Raw genomic sequence first — 22,654 nt, 5'->3', positions numbered from 1 at the left:
GCAGAGAAGCAGACGGCAGGTTGCGGATTGTGTGGCACATGCTTCCTGTGTCTCCAACCCAGACGCCAGCGAGACTATAGTGATGTGACTCCCCTACCTATGGCTCCCTGGGTGTTCCTATTTGGCCTAGCCATGTCCTGCGTTCTTATGTGGGGAGCGGGAGCAGAGTCTGCATGACACCCTACATGACAGGGACCAGACAGTTTTCTGTCTGGTTGAAGTGTTTGGATTTTTCCTCTAGGCACTCAGAGTGAAGGATGTATTTGAAGTAGGCACAACGTGCTCTTTTCTCCTTTAAAATCTTTTCTCCTTTAAAACCTCACCTTGAAAGCCAGCATTAAAATGGAGCGACTGGGGGCTTCAAAGCTACTGCAAGCGTTGGACCCAAGCAAGGGTTGGTAAGGGCCCAGCCGAGGACAGGCACAGCAGAGAGAAGGGCCAGAGCTGCGGGGTACTGAGGTAGTACTGACAGGATGTGAGGATTACGGGAGAGAGACAGTACCAGATTTTTAGCCCAGGTGAGTGGGTAGATGTGCGCCTTTGAACTTGAGCACACGTGTGTTTAAGTGAATAGTCACAGGCCAAAGTTTGGGACAGTCTTTATTGGAGCTTGGAATGTCAGCAATTCACCTTAATCAGAGGCAGACTGTGTGAAAATGAGCAGCAACAGTGGTGGACACCCAGGTCCAGGCTACATTAGGAATCCTGCTCGCCTGCAAGCAGTACACAGGCACACACACACACACACACACACTTCTACACAAACTTCCACTCTCACGCGTGCTCACTCACTCCCGGTGGGTCTGAGGCCAGGCTCCCTGCCTGCTCAGTCTGCTCTCCGTCTCTTGGAGAGGAGTTATCTGCTCTGGGGGGGTCCTGAAGGAAACCACTTGAGGACTAGGGCCGAAGGAGCTGGAAGCTGCAGGCATTTTGCAGTTTGGGAGAAGGGGATCCAGGAGTATGGGAGAGATTGCCTGGGACCAAGCAAAGGAAGCCCTGCTGGACCAGGGCAGCGGGGAGAAGATGCTGGAGAGGGGCTGGGAGGGACAGGGTGAAAGAAAAGGCTGTCTCCTCTCCTTCCCTCACCCCGTCCCACAGCGGGGGCCCGAGCCCTGGGCATAGGAAGCCTGGGGAGCATCAAAGGGTTCCCTGTGTCTTAGGAAGGCACTGAAATGGGGAGCAGATCAAGGAGAGCCTGGAATCTCCCCCAAGTACCCCAAGGGGGAAGGTAGGGGGTGAAAGAGCAAGAAGGGTCTTACATGCCGGTTATGGGGGCAACAAGACTGGGGAAGCACGAATCCTGCTTCTCACCCCAAACACAGGGTGGGTGATGCACAGAGATGTAGCCCCTCTGGCCAGCAGTGGGGAGAGGGCTGGAGCCAGGGTTGCCCCTCTGGTCCCCAGAGCAGTAAGTGGGGGAGCCTGGCCTCACCCCTGTGTCCGTGGCGGGGGTGGGGGCAGGATGGAGGAACTGGAGCCTACTGCCCCTGGGGCCAGGGCTACCAGAGCACAGCCCCATCCAGATTCCCATAGCCAGGCTCGGCCCGCAGCCGCCAGTACGTGTTGTTAGTCACCCACCACTCCTTCCCGCTGCCATCTGTCTGCCGCCTGAGGGAAGAGAACCATGAAGGGAGAAGGGTGAATATCCAGAATTAAGACTGATCCGAGATGCTACCTCCAGCTGCTGGCCTCGCTCAAAGCAGGAAGGGTCCAGAGGGGAGGAGGGGTGGGGGGCCTGCATTGCAGAGACCCAGGGCGAAGGCAAAGGCACCTGAAGAAGCGAGCCTGGTGGACGATATTGTTCTCCTCCATCACTTTGCGCCTGTCTCGCTGAAGTTGCTCAATCCTTCTCTTCTGGGCTTCAGCGGCCTGTACGTTCCCCTCCTCCAGATACCTGAGCATCCAGACTGCTGTCAGCGGAACTGTCCCCTCAGGGGCCCCCAAATCCAAGGCCTCTGTCCCCTACCCAGCTCTGCCCCCAAACAGGCCCCATTTCCCTGAGGCAATGCAAGGAAGGAAGGACACAGTCCCAGCTCTACACAGAAACCCACGTAGGGGAGAAGCCTGGCAGTTCTAGGGCAGCGCCCGCCTGGCACTGACCTCTGGTCTGGCCGGAGCCGTGTGTCTGTAGAAGGCAGTGACCGTTTCAGCTCTGCCGTCAGCTCATTCAGCTCCAAGGCAAACTGAGTGAAGCCGAAGTTTCGCTCATAGTCTGGGGGCATTGAGTCTGGGGGGAAGGCAGGGGCTGGGGCAGGTGGACTGTGCTGTAGCTGCCCTCACCCTGCCCAGCCCTCCCTGACCACCCCACTTACTGGGTTTCCAGATGCACTGACCACGGGGTGGGGGTCCCCGGTACAGCCCCTCGTTCCACTTCCCGAAGAGACGGTGGAGAACACGACCACTGCGGCTGAACACAGCCCCCTGCACCTCGTGGATGTTGGAACTCCAGTATTTGGCCTGTGGTGGAGGTGGGGGTGAGGGCAGGGGGCTTAGGGAGGTGTCCCCAGGGTGAGCTGCTGGAGGCGGCTGGGCAGGGTCAGGGACGCATGCCCACCTTGCAGAAGGTGATCTTGCAGTGGCAGGAGCTGTCCTTTGTGTTCCGGATGAGTACTTCCCCATAGTGCTCGATCCAGCGCTGGCCACTCAGGATGTTGTGAATGCAGGATGTCACCTTGTTCCATTCAAAGTGGTCCCCAAACCTGAGAGAGACAGAGTATGGGAGGGCAGCTGGCTGGCGCTAGTACAACCCTGAGCCAGAGAGAGCCTGTCTCACTGGCACAGGTCACAATGGTCCTGGTTCTGGCTATACCATGAAGGGTGACATATTGTATTTATAACACAGAGCAGCCTCCTCAGAAAGGACTCAGCTAACACAAGCTCCTGAGTGCCTAAGTCATGGGGATAAAAAAAACGCAAACAGGGCCCATGCCTCGAGGGGCAGGACGGTAGTAGGCCTGTTCCATGCACTCATCCATGTTACTCGTTACTCTTATTTTATAGAAGAGCAAATGTGAGACTCTGAGGCATCAAGTCTTTTTGCCGCCTGCATAGCTATTAAATGGCAGAACCAGGACTCCCAGCCAGGACGTCTGACCCCGAAGCCCAGGCTCTCCCTGACTCTGACCCCTGCACTGGTCTCTGGCTAACCCCTGGACCATGCTGGGTAAGTCCCTCTTCTCTGGCTTCAGTCCCCACCTGTAAAGTGAGCTGCATGAAGGGGTTTCAAATGTGGTTTGTGACCAGTCCTGAGATCAATTTGTGTGTGTGTGTGTGTGTGCTGCCATGAAGTCTCAAATGCATTTCTTACTGTGAGTCATGGTCAAAAAAGTGTGACAGCCACTGCACCAGATGACCTCAATGAGCCCTTCCAGCTCTACCATGCTAAGATTTTTCACCTTTCTTTATTGGCAACTGCTGCAAATATGGGTACAAAGTGTACAGACACTGCCCACTGCAAGCAGCTTCAGGCAAGATCTTTGTGTCCTATGCCTCCTACCTCCCCATCCTAGTCTCGAGATGGCCTGCGGACTGGGCCCGGGGGCTGAGCGCTTAGGAACACTCACCTGGGTAGGCTGACATTGACTGTTCCCACAGGCACAATCTCCAGGGATTTGCCCCAAAACTTGTTCTTCCACTTCATGTCTGGAGTTAGGTTGGGAGAAGGAGAGTGACAGCAGAGATAAGAGCAGAGAGTGTTCCAGCCCCTCCACCATCTGCCCTTCATCCCCAGGCATGGCCACCCCACCATGACCCAACCTCACCTTGCCAGAAGATGAAGTTCTCAGACTCCGCATGGCACGCCGAGATAGGGGGGTGGTGGGAGACCTTGGTGAGCAAGGAAGTTCTCTTGAGGCTGCCCTTAAGGACCTTGAGGTCTGCCCCTGACCCCAGGGCCCCTCAGAGTCCCTTACCTCCAGCCCCATTTCCCCTGAGAATCAGAAGACCAGTTAGTTCCAGGTTTCTTGTCCCTCTCATCCTTGGCCACCGCCCAAATTCCATCATTCTCTCTTTTTTCACAAGGTCCCACTGTTCTCCCTTCTCTCACTCCCCTCCTTGCCACCCCTGTCTATGGAGCCTTCCAGAGCCCCTGCTCAAACCTATAAAGTCCTCTGGCAGTGACAGGCGGGGTGGTCCAACGCTCCCACGAGCACCCTCTTCTCTCACCTTCTCCTCCAAAGCTAATCATTACCCTGCAACCTCCACACAAACCCCTGGAAAACCCTGGGCTTGTGCTCTTTGAAACGAACGGCTCCACATCTGGACCCTTGAACTCCTGTATCCCACAAGCCTGCCTGCCTTGCCTCTTTCTCCGTTCACTGTTGCCCGTGGCTCCTGCCAAGACTTCCAACTGCTCTGCTTTGCCATGGCCTGTTACCGGCTCCACCTCCTTCCCACCCAGCAGAGACTGCTCAGTCACTCGCTCCCAGCCCTTGCTCCCAGCACCCTCAACAACCTACTGCCACCACTTGCCACGACTCCCAGCACTGACTGGCCGGCCGCCTCCATGGTGCCCCAATTCCACGCTCTTCAGAACCGCGCCCCCCCCACCACCATCACCACCTCTCTATGTAGCAGAGACACAGCACATGCTGGGAAACTTCTAATTCTGCATCATGTCTATACTGGGCCCTCACATCACCTATAACCGTCCTCTGAGGGTTGATACCCAAGCCATCCTCTTAAAACGGAACTCTCCCTCGCATAGTCAGAGGGAGGACAGAGGCAAACTCCTTCCAGCAACTTATGGGCCCCCACCCCAACCCGCTGCCAGGCAAGGACCCCCTCCTCCTCCATGCTGCCTGCCATCCCTTTCTGCAGGCCCCTCACTCCTCCCCCCACCCCCCTGCACTTTAGTCTTTCCCTCTACATTTCTCTTTCTCTCTGGACAGAAGTATCTCCTGTTTCTTCCATCTTAAAAAAGAGTAAAACAAACACTGGCAGCAACTGTCCCCTCAGAGGAGTAAGGTGGAGGGTCATTTTTCTATTGTACACACTATTGGACTGTGTAAACGTGTCACCATGTTTTCAAAAACATCTAAACAAACAAAATGCCTCAACCCTTTATCTCCCCCTCTGGCTGCCACTCTCTCTCCCTCTCTTTTCCCTCATGGTAAAATTTTTTGGAAATAATCTGCATTTTTCTCTATTTTATTATTATTTGTTTTTTACTTCCAATTTACCCCAAATATAATCCAGCCTCAGCCTCCAGCCTTTGTCTGAAATCTCCCTTGTCCGGAAGCTAAGTGCCCCCCTTTGCTGCAGAGCTCCTCCACCTTTCCTGCCTGCCCTCCTCTCCAGACCCTCTCCTGGGAGCAGTCCATGACTTTCCCCGCCATCTACAATGGTGACTCCCCGATCTGTCAGCCCTACCCAGAGCTCTTCGGGGAGCTCTAGGCCCACATCTCCCAGGGCCTACTGGCATCTCTCCTTGGAAGTCAAGTCCCCGTGACAAGGAGCCTCCCTAACTCAGTGACCTTCCTCACATCTTTCCATCTTGCTGGCTGGCACCACCACACACCCAACAAATCCCCCAATCCAGAAATTCAAGGCCACCCCCGACTTCTCCCTCTCATCAAGCACCTCCCCGACTCCTTAGTTGTAAGAACATTCTGTTGACCACTGAGTTCTGTCAAGGGCAACACATAAATAGCTTTTGAATCCTCCGTCCCCCCAATCCAGCTGCCACGGCCTAAATGCAGGTCCTCATCAGCTCTCAGGGCGGTGACTAAAATGGCCTCCTAATGGGCTTCTCTGACCTGTCCGTACACCACTGCCCGAGTGTCCTTTATAATTCTGAGCATGTCACTCTAGTACTTAAAACCCTTCAATGACTCCCCATAGCCTTCAGGATTTAAAAAACAAACAAACTCCTCCTTACCATTACCTACAGGGCTCCTCAGCGTCTGGCCCTGCCTTGGCTTCCAGCCGCTTGTCTAACTCCTCCCAAACATGCTCATCTGTTCGTTACACTGTCTGGGACATCCCATTTTCCCCACCGCCTTGTACTCCTGGTGAACTCCAATTCAGCCTTCAAGACTTAGTTCAAGGTCACCCTCTAGGGCATGCCTTCCCAGGGGAGATGACTGGCCGCCCATAAGCCTCCACGATCCCAGCTCTAGAACATGGCACAGTAACTCCTTATTTCAAGTCCGTCTCCCACACTGAATGGGGAGCTCCTTCGAGTAGAGCCCTCTGCACTTCCAGCATATGGCCCAGTGTCTAGCACTGAGCCAACGGTCCTGTGTTCTCTCCCATGCCCTGGCCCCTCTGGAGCCCAGGTGCCATCCTGCCCCAGACACCCATGAGGCCAGCCCTGTTCTCCAGGGCCCACACCTGCTCACTGATGAAGCGGAAGCCTCGGTCAGGCCGCTCACACTCGTAGGTCTCCCCCAGGACAGGGTTGAAGGGTTTGCAGCCCGCTCGGTGGTACGTGGAAGAGTAGGCAGAGACAGCAAAGGCTGCAATGTACACCTGTGGGCGGAAGGGCAGGAGACTGCTAACGGGGATGGGGGGTGGGGATCAGAGAAGGAGACACTGTCCCACCGCAAGCAAGGAACTGGGGTGGAACTTCAGCAGCAGCCCAGCCAGGATTTTCTGGGAGGCAGGGGCCCTCAGGAGGAAGAGGTAGCCTGGCTGGGCCCAAGGGCGGGTGGGGGCCGGTACCATGCGCTCGCAGGGGTCGGCGATGCGGCTGGCCTGGTCCAGAAGGCTGCTGTACTCAAGCTCCTCACAGAGCCGCTGCAGAGTGTTGAGCGGCTCGTTGAGCTGCACAGGCATTGACACCTTCGACAGGTCCTTGCCGATGTTGTTACGCAGTATGTTCCACAGGCTCACGTCAGCCCCAGGCCCGCTGGCCGCAGGCAGGCAGCGGCGACGGGGTGGCCCCGGAGCTCTCCCTGGAACACACACCCCTGGGGCCCACCACAGCTGTCACTCGCCCAGCACCCAGACACAGCAGGCCCGCAGGCTGGCCCACAGCCCTACTGCCTCCCAGCCAAGACCCAGTCTCGACTCACTGTGGGGCAGGACAGCTGGGGATCTAATTCTTGATGAGCTCCCTGGTGGGCAGCAGGGAAACTGCACTCCAAAATCCCTTCCCTAGTCCCCACCCTTGCTTTCCGTTCCTTTCATAAACACAGAAACCAAAGTCAGGATGCAGATTATTCCATCCACTTTATAGATGAGGAAACAGGCTCCAAAAAGTAAAATGACATGTCCAAAGCCACAATGCTAAAAAGTGGCAAAGTGGGATCTTTTCCCTCTCTATCAGGCCCTCTGCGAGCCTTCTCAGAAGACCAGGTAGCCTCGAGGCCTGAGCCTGACCCACCTCCGCAGCCACTGCTGGAACATTCTGTAGCTCACAGCTTAGCCTTCCTCACCTCCAGGGGTCACCTCTGGAGTCAGCATCCAAAGCCCTTACCCCACCAATTACCACGAGGGACTGCCTCCCCAAAGGGCCTGGGCCATGGACAACACTATCTCTCTACCCACCTCCAGCCCCTCCTGCCCAAACACCTGGCTGGCACCTTTCTGATAGCGCTCAGCTCCCCTGAGGTCCAGCACCTCCTCGGACAGGCTGGTGGTGATTTCACTGGTGCACGACTCCTCTTCCTCTGAGCCCTAGGCCGGGAAGATGACAGGCCGGGCATACTGGGCCTTCCCCGGGCAGCTGGGCAGTGCCCAGGGCCTGGCAAGACTCTGCCCAGCTAGCCCTTTGGTGGGAAGGGGAAGAGAACATATTTGGGGGGGTCTGAGCCCTAAGACACTGCCCCAAAAGGCCAGGCGCCACCTTGGGAGAAGGAGGACCTGGCCCTATGACTGGGGCAGAAAGATCAGGAACTTGGTGAGACAAATGGGAAGTTGGGAGTTACCAAGATTCAGCAGGGATGGGGGTTAGGGATCAAGGGAGATTTTGATCTGAAATGAGATCACAGGAAGATGGCTGGGGTGGAACTGAGGCAGCAGTTTCAGGAGAACAAAGATAAAGCACATTAAACTGGAAGAAGGGTCCCCAGCAGAAATTTCTGAGCAGGGCCACTCAAACCCAGCAGGGTTAGACATGTTCCCAGAGATCGGCTGAGGCGGATAGAAAGGATTTGGGAATCTACACATTCTAGTCTCTCTGAACCCCACCCCTACCCTATATTCACAGGGTTCCTCTCTCTCACTGCCAGCTTCTCTCCTCCCTCACCTCATTCTCAGAAGAGCTGGCAGACAGGAGAACCTCGCAGGCATCAAAGAACTCTGTGTGGGAATCAGCGAGAGACAAGACGCTGCTCTGGGACAGCTGGGGGGTCAGCTCTCGCCCCTTCATGTACAGAGCTTCTTGCTGTGGAAGTAGGACAGGTCAGATCCCAGAGGCCAAGCCAGGAGAGTCAGGCAGGGCTCCCCTTGCCTGACAGCTCCCTTGAGAGGGAAGCATAACCAGGACTTTCACTGTCTGAGTCTGAAACCTGTTGAGCAGGAGAAGATGCAGGGGGGGCGAGCATAGCGGAATGAACACCAGCCTGTGAGTAAGGAGACACGGGTTCCACAGTAAGTGCTTACACTTCCTGAGTGCTGATTCTGAGCCCAGCTCCGAGCCCTTCGCTTGCATTAACTCAATCCTGCTGCTCATCCTATGAAGTAGGTGTACTTATTACCCCCACTTTGAGGATTAGGCTCAGGGTCACATAGTTGACATGCAGTGAAGCCAAGTTCAAACCCATGGAGTAGGGCCCCCGAGTCTGTGCTCAGAATCCCTAAGTCCCAGCTCAGCCGGTCCACAAATGTGGGAGGCTGAGCCCAACAATTAGACTCTTTGAGTCTCTGTTTCCTGGTCTATGAACTTGAGACTAGGAATCACTGTCCACAGGCCTCTGAATTAGAAGTAAAAGCAATCTGCACACTGTTAAGGAGTTACCAAGATGCAGCTGCTGCCAATGTTATGAGCTAGGATTTCAGGGCTCTGTTTCAGGTCTGAAAGCCAGGCCTTCACTCCTGCTAGGACAGAAATGGTCCCCACCGCCCACCCGGCTCCTACCTCCTCAGGGTTGAGGGAACTGAAAGAGTCTGCCGTTGTGTCCGAGGAGATGGACAGCGAATGGAGGCGTCTTGGGCCAGCTGAGGCCTCAGAGACCTGTAGGGGGAGGGGGAGAGGACAGGGTACCAGGAGAATGAAGCCCTTCCCTGCCATGCAGAGGCCGCCTCTGTCAACCCCCCTGCCTGGCCCAAATCCACTATCACCCCCAGGCTTGCAGTACTCAACTTCAAGCCCTCTCCTCCCACTGGCCACCTTGTCCCCAGGCCTCACCCCCATCCTGGACAGCTCTGAATCCTGGTGCAGTTCCCTTAGTTGGTCCCGTTCAGCGGTGAGGGCAGCTAAGACGCTGCTGAGGGAGCTGTGCACTGTGGGGGTAGGGGCAGGCCGTCAGACTCCTGTCCCTCCCCCTCCCCCTGCCTGCCCCTCGTCTCTCTCCCTCACACACTCACCCTTCTGGGCCAGGGCCCAGAAATTGCGCTGCAGGTGGGCATAGTCTGGGGGTGGCAGCCCACGGGATCCTGAGTGGTCCCGGGACTCCAGGTAACGAGACAGGTTGGGAACAGAGCCATGGAGACGCCCAACCTGTGGGTAAAAGGGAGGGGTTGAAGGAGAAGCCTCCTTCAGAGCGTCTCACGCCCGTCACTCGGGTCCACACCCCACCTCACCCGTCCAATGGTGTCGTCCTTGGCAAAGCTCTGTGTGCACCACATGCGGCTGGTCCGTTTCCCCTTCTTGGGTCTCTCGGTCGTCACCGAGGCCTGGCAAGTCAAGGTGAGGGGAGTTTCACTCTTAGGGTGGGGAAAAAGGCCGCAACCATCAATACTGGAGAGAGGCAGATGGCCACAGAGGAGTGACAGAGACAACTGACATCCCAGAGGAAGAAGACCAACCCCCTGGCAGAAGTACGGGCACAGGAGGAAGGGGTCATTCCAAAGAAGCAGAGAGACAACCCTGAGGCAGTTGACATGGAAAGAGAGGCAACTAGGAAGATATGTGGCTGTCCTGAAAACGGCAGTGACATAAGGGGGACTGGGGACCTGTCCCAGGAAAGTGATGGAATAAAGGCAGCAAGCAGGAGAGAGACCCCTGGGCAGGAGCCTGCTTCCTCCCCTGGACCTCACCTGGTGTGTGGGGATAACGGGGGCTGAGGGGATTCGGTGCAGGGACTCCAGGCTCTGGAGGAGTCTGTGTAGTTCCTGGAGCTTCCCCTGACACTCAGAGAGCTCTGCGAGAAGAATGAATGAGGAAGACCCTCTCCCAATACTGGCCGAGCACCCCAAAGTCTGTCCCCTAGCTTACCTTCCTCCAAAGACTTCACCTAGCAGCCAGAGAAATCCTGATACTATCTCCCCACCCCCCGCTTGTGACCCAAAGGAGTCCCCAGTTCCCACCTCTGGGTCTGGCCTCACACTGGTTTCCCAAGAGGGCCAGCACCCCAGTCTCCACTCTGTCACCAGACTACACCTTACCTCTTCTATCTCCCCACAGGTGGGGGACGGGCCTCATTCTCTCTCAACTCTTGGTCTGCACTTCCCCCCAGCCAACATCACAGCCCCTACGCCAGAGCACCCTTCCCAGGCACTACTCCTCAGGACCCTTCCCTGCATTGGCATTCTGTGCTTTTTCATGAAGCCTGGCCCTGTGTCCATGTGTGTCCATGCGCCGAGGGCACGAGCCCAGTTGCCCTCTGTAAGATTAGGGCTCCCAGGGCAGAGCCTGCGTAGACCCTATCAGCTTAGAGACAGAGGCTGTCCTCCCCATCAGACGGGGGCACCCTGAACCAGGGCTGAAGGTAACAATTTCTCCTCCTTGTGACTGCTCATGTCACCTAGACCTGACAACATGGGCCCTACCCATCAAGACTTGGTGCCAGAGGCTCCTCACCATGAGAGCAGCGGTCTAGGCCATCACTGCCCCTCAGCCAGGAAGACACCTTCTCACGAGGTCCAACCCCAGGAAGAGCTGAGGCATTAACCACTGTGGGAAGCTGGGCACCCGGAACCTGCAGGGTAAGTCAAGAGTCAAGAAGGATAGTACCCGACTCCCTGGCTTTCACAGTTCCCTGAAGCCGCCACCCCTGAATCCCCATGTCTCCTGGCCCAGGACCCATCTTACCTTCTGGTGAGTGGTGCTAGGCAGTGGGCCGCGGGGCACGTCCAGGCGTTGGGCCAGGCGGTGGGCACGCAGCTGGGCCACCCAGCTCTGGAACAGGTCCTGGGATTTGATCTGCAGAAGCGATAGAGTAGGGGGAGGCTACATGAAAGGAGGACTGCTCTCCAGGGACAAGAAGTCGGGGCTCTGGTCCCCAGGCGAGCAGGCTCATTCCCTTTACTGCCCAGCTTGTGCAAAGGCTCCTACAGGGAGGCAGAGCACAGCTTCCCCAAGTGTCTGAGCCCTTAGCTCTGTGCCTGTTCACATCAAAACCAACAGGGGCAGTTTGCCATTGGCTACTAGACACGATTCCCTTGTTGTCAAACTCAGGGATAAAGAGACCCTCAGCCCGTCCCCTCTCTTGTGTGTCCCAGTGCCTCTGCCAGGCTGGGTGCCAAGCCACCACCTGGCTCCCAGGGTGTCACCTTGAGGTGGTAGATATTGTCTTCGGTGTCAAGGTCAATGCGCTGGGCCTTTTTGTTGATGGACATGACAGATAGTCTGACATCAATGGAGCCATGGAGCTTCCCCTTGGTGATCTAGGGTGGAAGGATGGTGAGGAGGAGGGGGCTGCTTTTAGATCCCTGGGCCACAGAGCTACCATCTCCCTGAGGCCACTCTAGGCCCAGGGCCAGGCAGTAGGTTCACCCTCATGCCCAAGTAACAGTATCTGCAGGGACTTGACAATTGTCCTCCTGTGCGCAGAATTCAGAAGTCACATTCTGAGCTCGAGGGAGTCACAGAGCAGAGAAAACTATCCCCACCCTCGGGCGTCCTCCAGGCTGAGGAAGAGAGAACCCAGGAGGCTAGGCCTTCGGTTTCTCATTCCCAGCATGAGAACGGGACAAGGATAATAAAACTCCCCTTTGTGGACACTTTTGTGCCAGGCACAGTCCTGAGGGCCCTTACCAAGAAAATGACCCTACAAGTGGGTGATGACACTCTCCTCTGCTTAGAGACGAGGGAGCTGAGGGCTAAGGAAGACACTTGCTCAAGACCCCACACCCAGGAATGGTTTGCCTGGGATTCAGGCCCTGCTCTGGAGGATTCCAGAAACAGCCTGCCTGCCCAGAGCATTCTGGGGCCAGACTCCTCCCACCACCCCAGGCCAGGCCCTAACTCACATCTTGCTGAGTGGTTGCATAGCGAAGGATCCCGTCCTCGAGCACAAAGTATCTCTGTGACATTGCCCAGGAGGTATAGGACCCGGATAGCCAAGAGGAAAGAGTGTGGGGAGAGAACAACCACTCACATGGACTTTTCTTCTTCTCAACACACCCACCCCACCCCACCCCATCCCCGTACTGCCCAACCCACCAGCATCTGCCCACCCTACCTTGTGCCAGCCCTTCAAAGGCCACTTTCTCTTCTTGAGCAGGTGGCCTTCCTGCCTCTCAGGCATGATACCCTCTGCACGCCTCCGGCCCCGAGGCTCCTCCATCACCTCCCACAGCTCGGAGGCCTGCAGTCCAGGACAGAGTCGGGGAGCCGCTGGTGAGGCCCCTTTGGGCCAAGTGAGGCCCACCCACTGCCTGCTTCCTACCCTCAGACCTGCTGAGCACCACTGGGCTTTGCAGACTGAGTTCTCTCCACCAGCGAGGGAGGGTCTCTCTCTTGGAAGTCCATGGAGAAGGGAGAGGCTACTCCCTCTGAGGACCAGAGCGGGGTGCAGGTGAAGGATGTCACCTTGTCCCGAAGGGGCTCTTAAAGCAAGAAAGAGACACCATTAGCATAGACCCTGCTATCACCTTCTCCACCTCCATCCTCTGAGACGAGCTCACCAACACATCTGCTGCCCGGTCTCGCCGCTCCTGAGTCTGTCCCCACCCCACCTTGGGTGGGCCTCCCAGTCTAGACCCTCCCGCTGCAGCCACTGTGTGCTAGTTCACTGAAAGGCAGACCCGAGCCGGAGGGAAAACCATGAAAAGTCCACGCAGCCCCACCCTAAACACACATTCCTGGGCTCCAGGAAACACTTGGTGTTATCTTTGGAGGATCCCCTGGGGGTGATCAGAGGTGAGGCAGGGGAGTGAAGAGGCTCCAGAAAAGGCCAAAGGAATTCAGAGACTAGATAAAGCAAGATCTCAAACCAGCTCCTCTTCCTTCAAGACCCCTGTACCCCTACCACCATGGCTTGGAGACTCCCCTGTCATGACTCCCCTGCAGAACCTCCCTTCATCCCCAACTCCCCACCAGTTGGTCCCCATATCCTCCAGTTCTTGGGCTCCCATTTTCTACATAGGAAAACTGAGGGCTGAGACAGCCCCCATTTTTCCCTGTGCCTCCTCCCATCAAACATCCCCTTAGGATACCCACTTTGGACCCTGTGTCCCCCCAAAACCTCACCATTGCCTTTCTACCATCCCATTCCTTGGGGCACCCACCCAGAGAGGGCAGGGGACTAAGCTAATGGAGACACTCTGGGGGGGAGGGGGAGAAGTGGCTAAGAACATGCCGAGGTCCACACAGGTCCTGCAGCGGTGCCCACAGGCACCCTTGGCACCAGCCCTGGCCATCCTGGCTCCACAGGGAGATCAATAATGCATGAGACTCTGTGTGTGTGTGTGTGTGTGTGTGTGTGTGTGTGTGAGTGTGTGTGTGTGATGGGGGAGGGGACGGAAGGGGCAAGGTTGGCCGGAGCCTGGGGAAACAGCTCAGATCGTCCGAGGGAGCTTGTAAGCACCTGAGGAATTGGGGCTAGAGGGAACAGGGACTGGTGGGGCAGGGATGGCCAGGAGATCAGGGCAGAGGGGCCCATGCTGCCAGAAGCTGATCCAGGTGAGGAAACTCCTGCATTCAGCCATTGAAAGTTCCGAAACTCTCCTGGCGTTTGGGTATCCCTGTGCCCTTTTCCTGCCCTGTGGGACCTCGGCCTCTCACTGCTTAAGGGTAGAGGGGGAGGCTCTGTCATTAGAGGGTGCAGGGTTGAGATAAACCAGGTGGGTACCCCCTCTCCACCTCCATTCCCGCCCCCCCGTCTCCGGAGGAGCAGACCCACCAGCTTCAGGTAGGAGGAAGCCCTCGCCAGGAATGTCAGCTGATGCCAGCGTGGCCCCCTTACCCCAGGGTCCATGGACGCCAATGCTCCTTGGCCCGCACACCAGTCTGCCTCTGAGTCACCCTCTCCGAGTCGCTCGCTCCCTCCTCACGGAGCTGAGCAGTGGCAGCAGCTGCTGCAGGAACCAGGAAGGAAGGAGCCGGTGGAGCCTCCCCTCTAGCCGGATCTCCCCAACCTTCCCCTCCCCCGTCCCTCCTCCCGCCAAGCTCCGGGCGGCCGCTCAGCTCTGCCCCCCTGCTCCCCGGAGGACTCAGAGCTGAGTGACTCCCCAACGCCAAGGCTTGGGAATGGGGGCAGAGTCCCCACTGGGCACAGTTCCAAAGGGATCACAGAGGGCTGGTGAGCTGCTGGCCTCAAGCCAGTGACGGTAAAGCGTTTACTCAGACTAGCATGGCCTTGACCCCAGTTAGTACCCAAGGCCACTTCCTTATTAACTCCCGCCTCTCGTTTTACATCTGAAAATAGATTGCAAAATTTGGAACCAGCATAGGTATCAAGTTGATGGGAAAGGCTGGATGCCCCTTTGGGACCACAATAGACAGTGCCAAGAGCAGTTAGCAGGGCAGTCAAGGCTCAAACGGGGCAGCTGGTAGCCCCCAAAGAGGCTGTCACTGGTCAGGCCTGATGGGGTGCGGGGGCTGGAAGCACCTATGCAGTAAGACAAAACCCCAACCTGCTGAGTCTCTGCACCAGGAGCCAGTCTGGGGCAGGAGCAGCTGGCTGTTAAAGGGCTAGCTGGAGCCAATTTGGGTACCCTCCCTTTCTGAGCACTTCTGCCCTTCTGCTGGAGTACTGTGTTCAGCTGCTCCATTCTCATTTTCAAAATCAGCTCCTGAGAAAAGTCTAAAATTCATTCAAACGAATGTGAAACAGACAGCTTTAAGAACCGTGAAGCCACTTTCTGGAAAAAAGTATTTTAGTGTTGGGGCCTCAAGCGCCACCAGCAGGGAAGGGTGCAATGTGGGGTTTTTCCTTGATCCAGAAATGACTTAGGCTACTCCCCCCATTCATCTCATCCCCACATGGCCTTGGCTGACCCTCTGGGATCTTACACATCTCTCAGGAGAGCCTGCTAGCTCTCTGTGCCTTTCAGAACCTTAGCACTGCTCTGACTACCCCAGGAGGATGCGGTCAGCACTGATGATTCTGGGGGTCAGGGAGAGCACCGGGAAGCACTGGCCACCCTGACTGGCATCTCAGGCACCATTTCACATCACATTGATTGAACACCTCTGGGTGTCCGGCACAGAGCTGGGCACTGTTGGTGGTTGGTCCTGGACCAGGCCACAGAAGAGCTGCTGCAGGTCACCACTGCCAGGCAGGTGCCTGTCCAGGACTGAGGCATTGCTCCAAGTCCAGGAGGAATGCTCAACACCTGTTCCCACCCAGAACAGGCTCCAAGGAAGAAGGTGGGCTTCTAGTTAAATACCCTCTCCTTCATTAGGAACTTTTGTTCCCCAAGACTTGGCTGAGGCTTTCTACTTGAGAGCCGTCGGACCCCCTCATTAATACAGAATCCCAGTTTTCCCTCAGCTCCTTTGCTCAGAACCAGCTGAGACGTGTTAGCTACTGTGCAAAGCTGGCAGCTGCCTTCAAAAGGACAAGCATGAAGAAATGTCATCTGTGAAAGTAGGGACAAGGAAGTAAAAGGCTTGGACATGGGAAGGAGGATTTTCTAAGAAGGGAAGTGAGAATCAGAGACGACCTGAGAATAAGTTACAGGGAGAATAAGCTGATAAACAGAAAACAGACTAAAGTAACCTGCATTTCTTTTTATTATAAAGCAATGCTCCCAAGTTTCCACAACATGGCACACCCCCAGGGTGGAGAGCTTCCTCTAGTGTAGAAATCCAGGGCATGATCTTCAGAGCAGAGAGCCAGGTTCAGGTCCTTCATCTGCCACTTACCAACTGTATGACCTTGGACAGGCTCTAACTTTTCTGCCTCTTAGTTTTCTTCTCTGTGAAATGGGGCTAACATGGTGAGAAAGAAAAGAACTAATATGGAAAGTGATTAGCAGGCAGCCTGCCACAATGGGCTCCCAAAAGAAGCCATTCTTAGCATAATTATTCAGTTTTGCTATTTTGATACGTGAGGGGACAGGCTGGGGAGACATGTGCAAGGGACAGTGAACACAGAGGCAGGGGGCGATGTCCTCATCTGTTCAGCTTCTCTGCCTTGGACACGGAGAGCTGAGACTTTGCTCTTGTCAGGTCCCAAGGTAGAAAATGTAAGGACGGAGCCAGTGATTAAAAGCCTCCAAGGAAACGGACTTCTTCTTTATCTCCAAGTGGCCCTGTGTCTGAGGAGGTCATCGTCAGTAGAAGCCAGAGAACACATGCTACCCCCATCCCAAGTTCTTCCACATCTCTGGAAGGACAGCACAGCCCATGAGGCGGGGTGTGTTTACGGGCAGGCTAGGTACAAGGCTGGCTATGAGTCCGGAACAGGGTCAGGAGAACTGGGCTGCCCACTGGCTGGCATGACGGGGTCCCCCGCGTGTTGCTGTCTGACGTACTGATCCAACAGGGCCGTCAGCTGGAGGGGCTGGTACTGAAGCAGGGAGTGGGTCTGGGCCATGAGGAGGCTGAGCCCTCCTACCAGCTCGCCCTGTACCAAGGCCAGGCTGGGGAGCTGGGAGTAAATGATGAAGCCCTGCCTGCTGAGGATGGTGTCATCGATGCAGCCACCTGCAAGAACACAGGGTCAGCTGGGCGCCCCGCAAATGCCCTTCTCTGAAACCAGCATTCCAACCCCGGGGCCATTGGCACTGCCCTTCTCTAGCTCCCCGCCCTCTCCCATCTCGTTCCCACAGTGCCCGGCCCCACGCCTACTCCTAACTCCCTTCCCCTACTCTTAACTCCCCTCCCCCTCTTCCTAACTCTTCCCTACAACACCCTTACAGGAAGCACCTACCTGGCCTGACCCCCACTAAGTCACCGTTTCCTAAACTTTCTTGAAGACCCATGGAGTGTGTGTTTGTGTGTGTCTGGGAGGTCGGGGCGTTCTAAACACAGATTCCTGCCGCCTCCCACAGAGACCTACAAAATCAGTCTTCTAGAGAGAAGCAGCACCTCTGGGGACTCTTAGAATCAGGGGAATCTGGAGAACATTGCTCACTGTCCTTCAGCACCCTTCACTTGGGCTATCTGTTTTAAGTATCTTTGTGTGGGTTTCTGCACCTACTACCTCACTGCTAGACTCAGAGTCTGAACTTCCTCCCCCCAGTAGAGCCCTCTCTCCCTTCCCTAATCTTCCCTCCAGTGCAGAAGTGATGCCGGGCAGCTGAGCCAACACAGGCATTAGAATGACACAGGCAGCCCTAACAAATGGTGCTGTGGACTCAGGTCCCCTCTGTGAGAGGATGTCCACGGTTTCACTCACCCACTCATGCCCAGCAGACAGCAGGCACCCGGCTCCTGTAGCACCTGCTCCCTTTACCTCACCAACCGGCGGCAGGGTGCTTACTCACCTAGCAGTGGCAGGAAAGGCACACCTTTCAAGATTCGCATCATCTCCTTGACCTTGGGCTCTTCACTGATCAGCAGCAGGTTGTGCCCCACAAAAAGGGGAAGCAGGTTTTGGTACTTGGAATTTTCCAGGAAGGGCTTCAGCACCTGGAAGGCCAGGAAAGAAGGGTTTACTGGGGATGAGTGGGAGGAAGAGCCGTCCACCATGGTCACAGATGGTATCAGGCTGAAGGTCTCCTCCCGGATTGCAGTTTAGGCCCCAGACTAGAGGTTTGCTGGTACAGTGGAGCAGTTGAAGTGCCCTATGGAGGGAGAGATGCTGGGGTCTGAGCTGGCGGGGGAGGGGGAACACGCGCCAGTGAGTAGGGCCACTCCCTACCTGGTTAGGGAAGACCTTCATCAAGATCTTGTGTTTCCGTAGCCGGTGCCGCATAAGAAGCTTGTCCTCTGCACTCAGGGCCACATTCTGGCAGACAGCTATCATTCGGTTGTCTCGGAAAACAGCTGCTATCTCCCGACGGAGGAGCCGGATGAGACCAGTCTCCTGAAGTCAGGAAGGGATGATCAAGGGGACATAAGCTGCCTCTTCTCCTTGCACCCCTTACTCCCTCAGGGGTGGGTGCTGGACTTCCAGTGATGCCAAAATGTGGGGAAGATCAGGGTACGGGCAGGACAGTTGGGCCCCTAACTCTCAGAGACACGTTCCATCTCCCTCTCTATCCTTTCACTTTCGTTAGATAACTGCAGTCTTTATCGTGGTGTTTGTCAAACTTGAGAACACTCAGCCCCCCCAAACTGGTCAGCAGTCTGACCCAGTCAACATTATTTGACAATAATGTTGTCAAAATTACTTCAATTATCCCTCTGACACTATACTCATGTTGAGTTACTTTACCAACTATAAATACAAAATAACTCCTTTGCAGTGTTAATTCAAAATTGAGGCATTTTCACAGAACAAGACTTCATTTTCTTAAGACACTGTTTCTCAAAGTTGAGAACTTGTGAACCTGAGAATATATTCACAGATCTCCATAAACGCTGTGTAAGAGATTTTTTTTTTTTTGTACCACAGCAATGATTCTAAAATTTATTGAACGAGTGGAGTACCTGGAAGTCATGGTGCTCTTTGCAGAATTCCATGAAAATATTAATACATACAAGGTAAAATATGGACAATTCACTATTGTGCTAAATCTAGATTCTAGAGCTTCCCTGTCCAATACAGTAGCTGCTTGCCACATGTGGCTATTTACATTTAAATTAAAATTAAATACAATTAAGAATTCAGATCCTCCGTCACACTAGCCTCATTTCAAGTGCTCAATAGACAGTCAAATGTAGAATATCATCCCAGAAAGTTCTACTGCATGGTGCTGTTCTAGTCTTCTATAATTATGAGGTAGCAAGCACTACTGGCTTAAGAAAAATTATGGGGGGGGAAACTTGTGTAGAAAAATTCCATCTAATGACTTCACTGTTGTCTGAATTGGGGGCTATCAATTCATTTTTCTATCAATCAATTCTGGTTGGGCAATAGCTAAATCCTGCTGAAAGCATTCCAGACATTAAAACATGGTTTGTCAAGCACTCTACAGGTTGACTTTTCAGGGCTCATTTCAGATAGCTCTTTGCTTTCACGGGGACAAAACCCAGATATGCGGGTTCTGGCCAACCATTAAGTCCTTGAGGAATCTCGGCCAAACAACTCATTAACTTCTTGCATCAGTGTTTGACATCTGACCTAAATCACTCAGGCTGCAGTTGCTGCTCACCTACCCATATCCCAGCCACTGCTGGAGAAGGACAGCCAAATAGTCCTTACACAGCAGTAGCCAAACAAAAACTAGAATTTATTAGTTACTACAATAATAGGAACCACCATAAAGTCACAAATTCCCCACTGGTCTTTCTGTTCTATTATAAGAACAGAAAAATCCCTATCATTATTCTAGGAAAACGTGGAAACTTCAGGTACTTCAAGACGGGAGAGAGATACTATCCCCTCCCTCCACCTGCTTGGATAGCTTTCACACACTTATTTCTAGAGACAAGACTGAAGGAAATTCAGGAGGCCCATCCAATCCACAGAGCACAAAGACTAATGCCAAATCAAGCGCAGATTCCATTTTAAAGCATCTGGGTCATGGGGTCAAAGTAAGTAAGTAATGATGTGGAAGATTGTGTCCTGGAATCCTACTTCATTACGGCCACAGAGACAAGATCACTTTAATCCACCATCCCACCATCAAGTGACATGACCACTCTCCTCCTCACCTCCTGGGGTGGCCTGGAAGGACGTGTTAGGCATCTTGGATTGACAGCAGGTTTGGGGGGGATATACTCAGTCACAGCCATCAGCTTTTGCCGTTCAAAGTGCATCACACGACGGTGGCGGGTAACAGCCTTGGAGCCACAACGGACAGTCTGAAGGGTGGGCAGCCGGCCTGGGAGGAGAAATGGTAGTGCAATGAGATGCAGTCTGCCCCAGATGGAGACAAAGCCCACCCTCTAGGCAGAAACAACCATGGCTCACAGAGCTAGACTCAGTGTAAGAGTGAGATGAAACATTTCCTGCCAGAAATCCTGAATCCCGAAACCTTCTCTTTTAATGGATGACCGTAGGTCAATTGCTTGATCCTTTGAGGCGCCCTTCACTCCAGTGCTTCTTTATGCACAGAGATGAGGAGAAAAGATGAGAACCAAAGAGAAAGTATTTTGAACACATTAAAAAAAGGGAGATGGGGAGAGGATTAAGCAAACTTTTTCTTAAAAGGCCAAATAGCCAATAGTTTAAGTTTAAGAGCCAAACAGTCTCTGTCATTACTACTCAACTCTGCTACTGTATCACAAAAGCAGCCATAGATAATATATAAACAAATAGATGTGGCTAAGTTCCAATAAAACTCTATTTATAAAACATGGACTAGGGCCGGCCCGGTGGCTCAGGCGATTGGAGTTCCATGCTCCTAACTCCGAAGGCTGCCAGTTCGATTCCCACATGGGCCAGTGGGCTCTCAACCACAAGGTTGCCGGTTCAACTCCTCGAGTCCTGCAAGGGATGGTGGGCAGCGCCCCCTGCAACTAAGATTGAACATGGCATCTTGAGCTGAGCTGCCACTGAGCTCCCGGATGGCTCAGTTGGTTGGAGCGCGTCCTCTCAACCACAAGGTTGCCGGTTTGATTCCTGCAAGGGATGGTGGGCTGCACCCCCTGCAACTAGTAACAGCAACTGGACCTGGAGCTGAGCTGCGCCCTCCACAACTAAGACTGAAAGGACAACAACTTGAAGCTGAACAGAACCCTCTACAACTAAGATTGACTTGGAAAAAAAGTCCTGGAAGTACACACTGTTCCCCAATAAAGCCCTGTTCCCCTTCCCCAACAAAATCTTTAAAACAAAAAACAAACATGGAGTAGCCCTGCCATAATTTGCCAACCTCTGGTCTAAATCAGTGGTTCTCAAGTGTGCCCCGATCAGCAACAACCGGGAAATTCTTAGAAATACCAGTTCTCAGGCCCCATTCTAGACTTAGTGAATCAGGAGCTCTGGAGTGGAGCCCAGCACAGTGTTTGAACAAGCCCTCCAAGTGATGCTGACGCATGCTGAAGTTTGAAAAACACTTCTCTAAGCATTGCTCTGAAGTCTTCTCCCAGGATTTGAAGCAAGAGGGAAAAAGTTACACTGCCCTCACAGCTCCCCAAACAAGTCTCCCTTCCCTCCACTCTTCTTGTTTGCTGGAGAGCACCCTTCAAAAGACAAAGGAACCGCTCCAAAGTACTGAGCCAAAGTGACCCCTTCAGCCTCGACAAGCTAGAGCTTCCCCCTTTCAGTCTTTCCCAAGACTAGGACGGGATCTCTGGGAAAAGTTCAGCTAGAAGGTGGCTCTAACAGTCAGAGAGCCTGGAGAGTACCAGGGGTCACAAAACCTAACTGTTAAGAGCACAGGCTCTAAATCAGATGGAACCATATTTTAATGTCTCTTCTGCCACTTACTAGCTGTGACCTTGACCCGTCACTTGACTGGTCTAAATTTGAGTTTCCTCATCTGTAAAAAGGGGATGAGAATGCCTTCTTCATAAGATGCTTAAGATTTAAATGAGATAATACACGGAAAGCGTTTATCACTCTGCCGGGCCTGTAATAAGTGCGCAATGTCATTCATTAAACAAACACCTATTGTATGCCAAACGTCAGGCACTAAGACACCTGTTAGCTATGCTGAATGAACATGGTTCTGCCCTGATGGAGTTTAAATGCTAATGGAGAGAGAACAAATAAACAAACGCAAAATTATAGATTGTGATGGGCTAAGGGGGTCAATAAACAGGGTGCCAGGTAGATTTAACAGGGGAAACCTGCTTTGCAGAGGGTGGCGAGGGCAGGACTGAGGTGGCACTTAGGCTGAGACCTTAGAAAGACAAGGTCGGGGCGGGGAGCGGTCTAAGCAAACTGGAAGCGAGCCAAACCTGGGTGGTGGATTAGAAACCCGACACGGCAGGGGGACGGCGGCGTACAAAATACGGTTGTCGGTTGTCGACAAATGTGGTTGTTGTCGACGCTGCGGCTGTGTCGCGGTTACTACTAGAGTCTGTGGAGTCACAGGGAATTAGACGGGGGAAGGAGGCCGGCGATCTAGCTGAGGTCATCGGGAGTTGTCTGGGGTCAGAGATTACGGAGGGGATCAGTCGTCGAGATGGGGAGACGAGGACTAGAGAGCACCGGCCGTAACGTGCCGTGATGGCCTGGGCCGCTCCTTACCCGCCTGGGGCAGGAGGCCCCCTCGCAGCATCCCAGCCACCGACGCCGCCATTGCCACCGGAAAAATAGACGGGAGCCCAGCGAGACGGAAGGAGCTAAGGATTGTGGGGCCGGAAGCAGTGGGCGGACCCGCCGCCTGGAGCAGTGATCCGCATGCGCTGAGCCCCGCAACTGAGAGCCCTCCCCACACG

At 54.3% G+C, this 22,654-nt stretch overlaps 2 protein-coding genes across 8 annotated transcripts; both read right to left on the bottom strand.

Moving 5' to 3' along the window:
- Positions 1-582: 582 nt before the first annotated feature.
- OSBPL7 (oxysterol binding protein like 7) lies at positions 583-14,375 on the bottom strand. 5 transcript variants are annotated; one of them, XM_081028143.1, is made up of 24 exons: positions 14,235-14,375; positions 12,725-12,876; positions 12,510-12,635; positions 12,298-12,351; positions 11,599-11,712; positions 11,138-11,248; positions 10,907-11,024; positions 10,144-10,247; positions 9,688-9,780; positions 9,472-9,604; positions 9,293-9,387; positions 9,023-9,118; positions 8,454-8,507; positions 8,192-8,329; positions 7,527-7,620; positions 6,664-6,911; positions 6,334-6,471; positions 3,762-3,825; positions 3,564-3,642; positions 2,555-2,699; positions 2,313-2,457; positions 2,101-2,227; positions 1,772-1,894; positions 583-1,608 (listed from the first exon to the last, which is right to left on the bottom strand). In XM_081028143.1, the coding sequence occupies exons 2-24, from the start codon at positions 12,797-12,799 to the stop codon at positions 1,500-1,502; spliced, it is 2,583 nt and encodes an 860-aa protein (XP_080884269.1). In that variant the 5' UTR covers positions 12,800-12,876; positions 14,235-14,375; the 3' UTR covers positions 583-1,499. The 5 variants fall into 5 exon arrangements, 4 of the variants coding, with proteins under 4 accessions (XP_080884269.1, XP_080884270.1, XP_080884267.1 ...); XM_081028144.1 differs by lacking the exon at positions 8,454-8,507; XM_081028141.1 differs by lacking the exon at positions 8,454-8,507 and having other exon boundaries at positions 9,023-9,387.
- Positions 14,376-15,982: 1,607 nt separating this feature from the next.
- On the bottom strand, positions 15,983-22,589 carry MRPL10 (mitochondrial ribosomal protein L10). Of its 3 annotated transcripts, none has more exons than XM_081028475.1 (5): positions 22,464-22,589; positions 19,979-20,148; positions 18,081-18,245; positions 17,704-17,848; positions 15,983-16,921 (listed from the first exon to the last, which is right to left on the bottom strand). In XM_081028475.1, exons 1-5 carry the CDS (start codon positions 22,513-22,515, stop codon positions 16,665-16,667), a joined length of 789 nt encoding a protein of 262 aa, XP_080884601.1. In that variant the 5' UTR covers positions 22,516-22,589; the 3' UTR covers positions 15,983-16,664. The 3 variants fall into 3 exon arrangements, with proteins under 3 accessions (XP_080884601.1, XP_080884602.1, XP_080884603.1); XM_081028476.1 differs by having other exon boundaries at positions 15,985-16,921; positions 22,172-22,534; XM_081028477.1 differs by having other exon boundaries at positions 15,985-16,921; positions 19,979-20,183; positions 22,227-22,493.
- Between the last annotated feature and the right edge of the window lie 65 nt (positions 22,590-22,654).

This window comes from Rhinolophus hipposideros, assembly GCF_964194185.1.
Source record: "Rhinolophus hipposideros genome assembly, chromosome: 20".
Taxonomy (NCBI): domain Eukaryota; kingdom Metazoa; phylum Chordata; class Mammalia; order Chiroptera; family Rhinolophidae; genus Rhinolophus; species Rhinolophus hipposideros.
This window is presented reverse-complemented; position numbering and strand designations above follow the sequence as displayed.